The sequence below is a fragment of the Pinus tabuliformis genome, chromosome 5_1 (assembly GCF_031772625.1).
Source record: "Pinus tabuliformis cultivar Carrire ecotype Pingquan chromosome 5_1, CPIR1, whole genome shotgun sequence".
NCBI classification, from domain to species: Eukaryota; Viridiplantae; Streptophyta; class Pinopsida; order Pinales; family Pinaceae; genus Pinus; species Pinus tabuliformis.
The window spans coordinates 327,328,235-327,338,617 of NC_142305.1; the positions used below are offsets into that span (position 1 = coordinate 327,328,235).

Consider the following 10,383-nt stretch of genomic DNA (forward strand, 5'->3'; position numbering starts at 1 on the left):
TTGGCTACATCCATGTATTAAGATTATCAATTTATCATTATAGTATCTAGTTGTCTAATAATGATTATCTCATGAAATACATTTATTTTTGCTATAATATGATTTTATATTGCAGTTTTATTTTTATATTTATATCATAATTTGTTTGATGTTAATATTATTTAAAAATAATAAAAAATAAATTATTTTTGTAATAATAATAATAATAAAATCTATAATTTCCAATATTACCAATAATTTAAATTTCAGAACCTAATGATAAAGTGCCAATAACAATAAATGTAGCATTGCTTTTAAAGCACAATTGTTTGGTTCACCTTTTTTGAACAGCAACATATATAAACTTATTTACCCTTTTTTTTAGTGTTTTATATCATTAATTAAATTCCAAACTTTACAGACATGTTTGTAAACTATCTTTATACAATAACTTAGAAGCATTTTGAAAGACAATATATAATAGGTTAGAAGCATTTTGAAAGACGATGAGGTTGTAATTTGATCATCAAAAACAACCCATCTTCACATCGAAACAAGCCATGAACTCTAAAGATTTGCCATTTCTAAGGCGATTATATTTGTGATCAATTTGCCATATTTTACAAAGTCAAGTTTCCAAGAAATTATTTTTGTGATAAATTTGCGATTTGCATATTCGTAGATTTGGATATAAGTTGTAATTACTGCCATTACCAAGGGTTCGAGTGTTCATTGCTCCTTACGTCTCTTTGGACTTTTCTCTGTGCTTTTCTGTTTTTTTTTTTTTCCCTGAAAGTAACCTGATATTTTGCAGCCTTTATCCTTCTTCTAAATGCTTCCTCGGGTCAAAACAAACGCAAAATCTAGTCAAAAACAAAAGCCCGAGTCATGCATTACAGTGCAACAATATTTAGTAATAAATAGCATGGTGATTGCAGTCCTCACAACTATGGAATTATCCATTACACAAGCCTAACATAGAACGAAGTCAATTCATATTAGACATGGAGATGGAGAACTAACCACAACGGGAATAAGAGTTATCTACAAGGTGTTTTGACCAAATAATTCTAAATTCATCATTTTTTTTAAGCTTGGCGGGAACTATATCTCCATCATGTGTAATATATCACCTCAATTGGGGTGGAGAATTGACAGTAACTTCATATCAAGGAGTGCCTTAACAGAACCCCCGATCACTGTCTATCCAAGACCCCATGATTCTAAATCCATCATCACTCTTAACAAAAATAATAGAAATAAATATGATACCACACTTTGAGCCAATGTAAACTACATCAGAATCACTGGGATAGACGCAAGCTAATTATATATATTAAGATATACCACAGTTCAGCCAATGTAAACTAGATCAGAATTACTGGGGTAGACACAAGCTAATTATCGATTATTCTGGAAATGAGCCTTTTAAATGCAATAGGGCAGTGTTGGTATGTTAGATTAGGGGAAACAAGGAGAACATGTTCTCGGAAATTTTATAAAAATAGGTCACGAGCGAGCTACCATGAAAGGGCAGAATTCAGTTTAATCCAGTAAAATCTATCATGACTGAACATAGAAAGCATAACAGAGCGTTGTGCAAAGTCATAGATTCAAAATTCATGTTAATTATCGAGCTGTACGACGTGGGTCCATAGCTTTTCAAAGATAAATGTTTCTTCATTACATAATCTATTAGAAGATTAGAAGTTACAGTTATGCGGGTAATATATTATATCATATGCCATTGTACATGGAGCAGTTAGAAATCAGTCTACTATCATAGACTGAAATGGAGTACAACCCTATTAGAAGGCCTATGGTACCAAGTGCAACATCTAGTTTAATCACAGTAATATTCATTGGCTTGTAGCAATCTTCTTCTTCTGGAAAGCAACGAAAAGAGCTTTATTACGCTTTGAATTTCAAATGCTTGTTAAGGATCAAGTGGTGGCTGCAATGAACAACTCAAACTGGGTGATCTCAGAACAAAATAATCCAATATTTCCAGACAAAATAACATTACTGATCTATCTCTGAATTCCATGAAAACAAAACAAATTGATGTATTGAAATGATGTCTGACATTTGTAAACTAGTGAACATCTTACTAGCCCTGATGCAGGGCTTCAACAAGTGAATGGAGATCAAATGTGGACCCATGCAGCAGCATGCATAAAATGACCATAGAATAGCATTGGAGGCTATCTACTAACAACAAAAGTCTCTTTCCCCTTATCACAAATAACAGTGTATGAAAGTTTTAGTTTGACGGCTTCCTCTTCAACGGTTAACCTTTCTTCTTTGGTCAACCAAGAAGATAGATGCAAAGCTACAATCTCTTCCTTGTCACCCAGGGCGTTATTTCTGAGATGCATGTCACCTTTTAAACATTTGTACTTGTCAAAGGAATCAAAGCCAATGTCCTTGCTCTCTTCTGCAAAACTGAGTAGGATATTCCTAATAGCTTCATGCCAAATAGGCTGAGCTACCTTGAGAAATTCATGCATTGCTGAATCAGGAATATTTATTTTGCCTAAATCAGTTTCATCAGGGCCACGTCTTCCATGAAAATCAGAGCCTCCAAGCTTCAATAACTGGTAAGCATCAGCTAATTCATGAAATCCTATTTCATACGATATACCAGAGTAAGAAAATAGCCAAGACAAATGACAGAAAGGTAGAGACATAATACATTCAAACCAAACAGTAAAGTTGCTCTGATGATGCAGTAATCATAGCTGCAACTACTTAAAGGAGAAGGGGTTTTAACTTTGATTAAATCGAATTTAAACTACAAAGACATAAGAAAATGCAGCGACCATTCTCAAAGCTCGCTCCTAAATAAATAATCTTTACAGTCCAAACATCTGCACATCAAAGACCTTACCAGCTGCTTTTCCATCACTTCTATATACTTCGATTCCATGAAGGCCAACTGCTTTAAGCTTTCTGACAACTGAAACAGGGTTCTTTAATCCCCATGGATGAGCCAAGATAGCTACTCCTCCTGTCCGGCATATCAATTGTATAGCCTCTTCAGCAAGGATTTCAGCACCCCTGCAAGAGAATGGCATTCAATCCAGCTTTTAGCAAGACTAAGATCCACATTATGCAGTTCAATTTTGACAGACAAGCGTCGCATATAACACCAAAATCTAAGATGAATTAAGTGTTGCATACGTGGCATAAGCAGGTCCTCCATCATATAGATATTTACTGAATGCCTGCTTTACACTATCTACATATCTTGCCTCTACCATTGCACGAGCCACATGCAATCTTCCTGGAGCTACACCATCTCCTGCTATGCGTGCAACATGCTCTGATTTAAGAGGCATTTTCAAAGCCTTAAGCTTCTGTAACATAGTTTGAACCCTTAAGTAGCGTCCATCTCTTATACTGGCTAAGCGTTCTTCCAGCTCTGCAAAATTTGTCGGCCCACAACTACCATAGTAAGCTAGTATGTGGACAGGTTCTCCTTTTCCAGAATCAACCCTGTTAAGAAATGAAAATTTTGGATGAAACTTAGTAGCATTTTGAACTCAATGTTCCTCAGCCTCAGACTTCATACCTTGAATTTAATGTATCTCCATGCCCCTGGCTTAAGTTTAAATTCTTGCCGGTACTTACTGATTTAATCAAAAATTGTAATTTGCATAAACAAAACAAATTCTCTCTGCCATTTTCATCCTCATAGACCAGACAAACAATAAAAATTTAAGAGACGATAGCTTGCCAGTAAAAGCACAGATGCAGATGCCTAGATGATTGGGAATCACGAATACGTAATTTAGTCATTCAATAAAGTCCTGCATCTGTTTACGTTTTGTCCCTATATGAACAGTCCATTGCTCGAATGGCCCTGGTCATTAGTCGCAAGCATTTAAATTGTGGTTTTCAGTCAATCTAAAACAAATATGATTTTCAAATTTCCTTTGAGCGGGTGAGATGTAGTGCATTGTCTCCGTGGCGTAGGAAGACAGTGTCACAGGGATATGGTCCAGGTGACCCGGAGCAAGATCCAAATTGTACTCTCTTGCAAGAAGACAGACAATAAAGGCTAGCTTACCGCTATGCGTGCTAACGAAATAGCAGGTTCTACCAGGCTACCCCTGTGGTCATCAATATAGATGGATTCTGGAAAGCACTTTTTCAATTTCAGAATAATAGGCCTTGAAGGAACCTGAAGTTTTAGCAAAGAAATACACACTGCTAGAAGAAAATAATGAGGGAAAAAAAGAGTCTGTCTTACATTGGTGTAAACATTGCGCTGATTTCAACGCCTGGAATTAATCGGATCCCATACTTATTGGCAACTTCCAAAGCAGCCGGTATGCCTGCCATAGTGTCATGGTCTGTAAGGGCAAGCACCTTCACCTGTTATGGGCATGCTGTATTACATTTATAAGTCATTCAAAAGCCTTCTCCCTAAAAGAAAAACAAATTTCGCTAGCAAGTTCATTTAACATAGTTATGTTATTAACTTATTTCCTTGACACTACCAATGCAATATCCGCATGAAAATCCACAACCAATGCATCCTGTGAACAAGGTCAATTTGAACTAATGGATCAATAGGTTTTGAAATTAACCACACCACATTTCTCTGTTCAGATGCCCTTAACACCTGTCTAGCACCCTTAGCATCTTAGAAATTAACCAGGTGGGAAAATAGATGGAACATCAAGAAGACAAGGACTAGTACATAATCAACATTGCAAAGCTGGGAGACGAACAGCCTCAAGCATACTGCTAACTAAGCATATATCTGTGTACTCCAAAAGAATCAAGATCAAAAAACATCAAGACTTACATTTGCAGAGACCAATATATGGCAAAAATATATGCAAAAATCAAGACAATGCTGGAATAAATCCTATTAACAAAAGAAATAACAACAACAAAAATAATAACAACAAATGACCAAAAGTAAGTCAATGGAACTGCTCAGTACATAATCAACATAGAAAATCTGGGACACGAACAGCCTCGAGCATACTGCTAACAAAGCATATATTTGTGTACTCCAAAAGAAACAGATCAGAAATAAGATCAAAAGCACCAAGATTTACTTTTGCAGAGACCAATATGTGGCAAAATATGTGCAAAAACCGAGACAATGCTTTAGCCTTTAACAAATCCTATTAACAAAAGAAATAACAACCATAAAAATAATAACAAATCCTATTTACAAAAGAAATAACAACCATACAAATCATAACGATAAGATAAGTTTATTAATGTAACAAATGACCAAAAGTAAGTCAATGGGACTGTTAAGTACACAAGTGGTGATACATAGAGGGAGTTCAAAGAGCACTCCTATAAAAGCTAAAAGCAAATCAAGATAATCTATAAGACATGAGCTCAACTATCCCAACACCCAAGAGAAATGCAATGCTCTGGAATACGGTACAAGGAGCATCAAGGCTCCAAGTGCCTGACACTGGAAGGTTCAAGGAGCAATAATGAGCTTGGGAGAATAATGATAGATATCCCAGATCAAAATCTGCACCACACAGATAAACTGACCTCAACTAGACCCGTATTGGGGGCCGACTGACTGACTTGTTAAAGAGGACTATACATGATGTATTGAAACTAACTTTTCTTTAACCTAAAGCCAAAGCAATCCATGGCACCTACCAGCCTTAATTCAGACAATATGACTTATTTGTAGCTTTGCACAGACCATGACTTATACTGCTATTGTATTTCTGTGGCTTATTTCACCTGCGTTTAGATTATGATCTAGATAAATTGGATGATTAGGTAGAAAGGAAGAACTATATAGATATTTTTTTTGGTAAATAAGTTTTTTTTATTAATAATTAAACTGATACCATATTATATAATATCAAAATCCATTTGTCGTGGTCTGCCAAATTGGAAACCAAACCAACAGTAAAAGTTAATCTCTTTTGTCTTCCATGTCCATACACTAACCGGATACATACAAAAAAGTCTACTGACCAAAACTTTACTATGCAAGACATTATGCCACAGTACTGGTAAATTCCAAGTGAAGTAGAAAAACCAAAAATTAACTGAAACCATCACGAGGATGTGGAAATATCCATTAGAAAAATTTTGAGGTCTAAAATGGATCTCCTAGGGAATATTATAAAATAATAGTAGAAATATTAAAAGAAGATTAGATTACCCATCAAGTTCTAGAGGAAAAAAAAAAAAAAAAACTATTTTTCAACTTATCTCCCTATGATTTTACTCAAATTTCAAGTGGGAGCACTCGTTGAATGCGGAATTTAATTTTGCATCCAAGGAGTACCCGTGTTGCACACTTTTGATGGGCCCTACTACACGAAAAATGTGAAATACATGAAAATACACGAAAAATGTAGTAGGGTCCATTGAAAGTGTGCAACACAGGTACTCCTTGGATGCAAAATTAAATTCCGTATCCAACTAGTGCTCCCACTCGAAATTTAAGTAAAAGCATAGGGAGATAAGTTGGAAAAAAATATATATTTTTACCCTTTTACTCCAAAAATGGTGAATCATCCCCCATGGTTGACATCATCCTATTGAATCCTATTGGTTCTTGTAAAGTTGATTTTTGTTGTGCATTTTTGTTTTGAGGACCATTTTTTACCACAAAATTTCTCTAATGAGTGAGGTGAACCATATCAATACTTCAACATTGGCAAAAAATATCTCTTTTTAACAGAAAAAATATTACCCAGCTACTTTTAGTTTCAACTGAGAAGACACATTGCTTCACCTGGGGAAAGTTCCTGAGTTTAAATCTGATTTAGCACTTCAGTTTGCTGCTAGGATAAGAATCTTCAGAAAAGACATCAATTCTATTCAAGGTGGGGCCAAAGCAAATAATGGACATGTTCTCGCTTCTTGCTTATTTAGGGAGGGGAAATATCCATGCCTTTACTTTGGTGAGAAAAGTACGAATTTATGATCTATTTCTTCCTGTGCACTTAGGAAATATAAGATGTACTTGTTTAAAAATATATATAACTATAATATACTCTGTACCCTCATCTGCCTTGGACCAAACACTTGTCTTTTTCTATGCATCATTTATAAATTCCTGTGCACTTAGGAAATATGTAACTGTAATAATATACTCTGTACTCTCATTTGCCTTGGTCTGAACCAATGACTTGTCCTTTTCTGTGCATCATGCACATATATGCAGACCAATTGCATAGCATTTCAAAAGGGACACTATTCATGAAACAGAAAAGTTGGTATCATCCCAATGGGAATCCTTGATCTGTCCATTGGCCTGTGGTCTAGTGGTTGAGATGGCATTGCCATGAATCTTATGACTGATATCTTGTGGCAAAGAAAGTAATCTCTTTTGAACAGTGTTGCAAAAATCCCAATGTTATCGTGATAAATTTATGAAATCCCAATTTTTTTGGCTTTAGCTGATGTTTGCTGATTTTTACTGATATTTTGGTTGTATCTTAATTCTGCCCATGTTTGCTGACCCCATATTTTGGTCTTCTGAACCCCTTGCCAATTTTATCTCGATGCCAATGTTTGCAACATTGCTTTTGAAAAAGTTGGTCATGTGAGTTGATCCAATTTTCATCTTCATTTCCACGGGCTTGGAAAGGAACTTTCGGAATAGCGATGGGCATACAAAAGAGGCATTGAAACGAAGTCCCTGAGCCCTTTGAAGACGCTCGAGGGTGATTGAGGGTTTTTAATACTCGGCCAATGCGCTAGGAACAAAGGCACTCAACTGAGGGAGATCGAGGGTCTTTAGACACTAAATCAATAAGAGAGGTACAAAGACACTCAACTGAGACCCAGTTTCAAACCACAGCAGGTATAAAACCTGATCATGTGTACGGGTTTCCTGAGCTTAAAGGCCCCCACATTAAAGTGGGCTTTACCACGATCATGCAGAGTTGACAAACATCCCCACGGATTTTTAAAAAGCATTCTCTTAACCCAAAAAAAAATGCTGGGAATCCTTATTCTTTCAGTTCATCACATCAAGATGGATCTTGGTTGGAAGTTCTTTTTACTTATCATTATGCAGCCTCTGTGAGCTAACCCTCTTTCTGTTCATAAGTTGCTACAAAAACATCCTGAGGTCACTGGATGTATTTGTTTCATTCTGCTTTGGTGCCAGATCTGAGAGGAATCTATTCCAGCAGTTGTGGGCTTGCACCCAGTCTCATCTCTTTTTGGCATGCCATTCAGGAGTATCAAAAGACAGCAAGAATGAAACCCTAGTGGAAAACTTAATACTTTATCAACATCAACATCACCAGTGAACCATTGGCATGCCAACTAATCTTTTGAATGCCTATACAAAACAAGGTCTAGGTTTCCCTATTCATCATACTCACATATTAAGATCACGGTAGGTTATTATATTTCATTTAGCAAACCTCCTAGATGCAGACCATCATCAACTGAGATCACATAGGTTCACATTTTAAATCCATTATGTAATGCCAAACGTGGGAATATGCAAAGCTAATAAAAAGGTAGGCAAATTCGATCCAGTTTGTCCCCCATACATATATATTTAAAACAAACAGACGGTGGATTCTGTGGTAAAAATGGAAACACCCCCAAAAAAAAATAAAAATGCACAAAATCATTGCCAGCAGATTTTTATATTGTAATAACAATACTAAGCCAGCATGAATTGGGTACATCAGAAACCCAAAATAAGACATTCCCAAATGGGACCCAAAGAATCTCAATACATGCTTATATTACAATCTCACCATTTTCTGATCAGAACCAACTTGGGTGCCATGAGAACTCACCCCATTCCTGTAGGCTCTGTCCACGACAGCCGAAGGAGAGAGGAACCCATCACTACAAGTGCTGTGTGAATGCAACTCAAAGATAACAGGACGCTCTTGGCATCTCAGGCTTTTGGGCAAATCCTCATTGATGACCACTTCCGAAGGTGATGCAGAGCCCAGGTAAAACCATTCCTGGATGTATCTGGTTGCCATGGAATGTTGTCCCGCCCTCTTCTTCTTCTTCTTACTACTCTTCTTCTTCCCGTTACCCATTTATTATTAGTCACAGGCAAACCTAGATATTGTTGTTATCGTGTAGTTGAGGAGGATGAGCATGAGACAGGGTTACATCTGAAAGCAGGGCGAGTATTATTGTTTGAAATGTGTTTGTGGGTACCACATTACCCAGCGTGTTATCTGTTGAAATTCCTTTTTAACGTGTTGCAGCCCCAATTTTGTTCAAAGTGAAGCTGCCCAGATGGAAAGGTCAAGGACTCCAGGCCTAGATTGAGCTTTAAGCATCGGAAACTGTGCTGGATCCCAAATTAAAGATAGAATAAGTATCCAGATTTGTAGTCCCTGCTGAAGGCAGGCAAGGACTAATAAAGATGTATTCAGATTTATATGGGTCGGTCTGTGGAAAGCCTACCTGCGTCAGAGGCAAAAATGGCTTTGAAGGACTCATCACCTTGTACGTATCTGAATAGCCCCGGCCCCTTGTGGTGTTTTCTACATGTAAATTATAATTATTTTTATTTTTTTCAACCATGAGATACTAGGCCGTTCTGAGTAGTGGACGGCAGGGAGCAACCTTTTCTCTATTACCTTTTTGCACTGTATTTTGGACAACTTCACATTGTACTTGGCAGTAAAACCAAAGTCATTTCCTCTTCCTTTCTTTGTTTTTTTTAAGAGGGTGGAAATAAATTATTTGTAAGATTAATAGATGTTAAATTATTTGTAAGATTAATTATTCTGGGGTAGTATTTACAAATGTGTATTGATTTATCATTTTTATTCCTGAAAAGTCATATCACTCAGAATAGGGGCGGGTTTCTATTTTTGTGAGATATTTTTGGATTCTGAGTTATTAATATGTTTTTTTATATTTAAGGAAGATGATTTAACCAAGCAAAAATGGTTTTAAATTTTTTTCTTGAGACAGATTTATATAAAATTATTTTACAAATTTAAAAACCTAATTAAAATATAAATAACTTTTTCCTTACTAAAAGAAAACTAAGATAAAGTGATGATGTTTCAATTTAGTATGAAAATTCAATTTAAACATAAAACACACAGACATATATAACTATTTTCCAAGGTTGGGATATTTGACTCTCAAGGAGATGGATTAGAGTTTTACAAGGTTTGTCTCCACAACCTAGGGTTTGTGGTTATAGGCTAAAACGTTGCCCTTTCCCTCGTGGTTTTTGCTATAGCTATGGTCCCCCATACATCCTCTTGGTCTTGTTTTTTCTCATTGATATGTTGGATGTTGAGGTATATTATTCAATGGACCCCTTGGAGGGGGTCAAAATTTGGAGCTTGTCGCACCCACCAAATCATTGCATGTACCCTCCATCCCTGTGGGAAATATGGCAATTTTGATGCCCTCTCTGCAACAACATTAACCATATTTTGT

At 36.3% G+C, this 10,383-nt stretch overlaps 1 protein-coding gene across 1 annotated transcript; it reads right to left on the reverse strand.

Moving 5' to 3' along the window:
* Window positions 1–2,025: 2,025 nt before the first annotated feature.
* On the reverse strand, window positions 2,026–9,440 carry LOC149164701 (Polymerase/histidinol phosphatase-like protein). The gene is made up of 5 exons (XM_089432156.1): window positions 8,757–9,440; window positions 4,235–4,359; window positions 3,163–3,477; window positions 2,870–3,039; window positions 2,026–2,605 (listed from the first exon to the last, which is right to left on the reverse strand). The coding sequence occupies exons 1-5, from the start codon at window positions 9,009–9,011 to the stop codon at window positions 2,184–2,186; spliced, it is 1,287 nt and encodes a 428-aa protein (XP_089288282.1). The 5' UTR covers window positions 9,012–9,440; the 3' UTR covers window positions 2,026–2,183.
* Window positions 9,441–10,383: the final 943 nt, after the last annotated feature.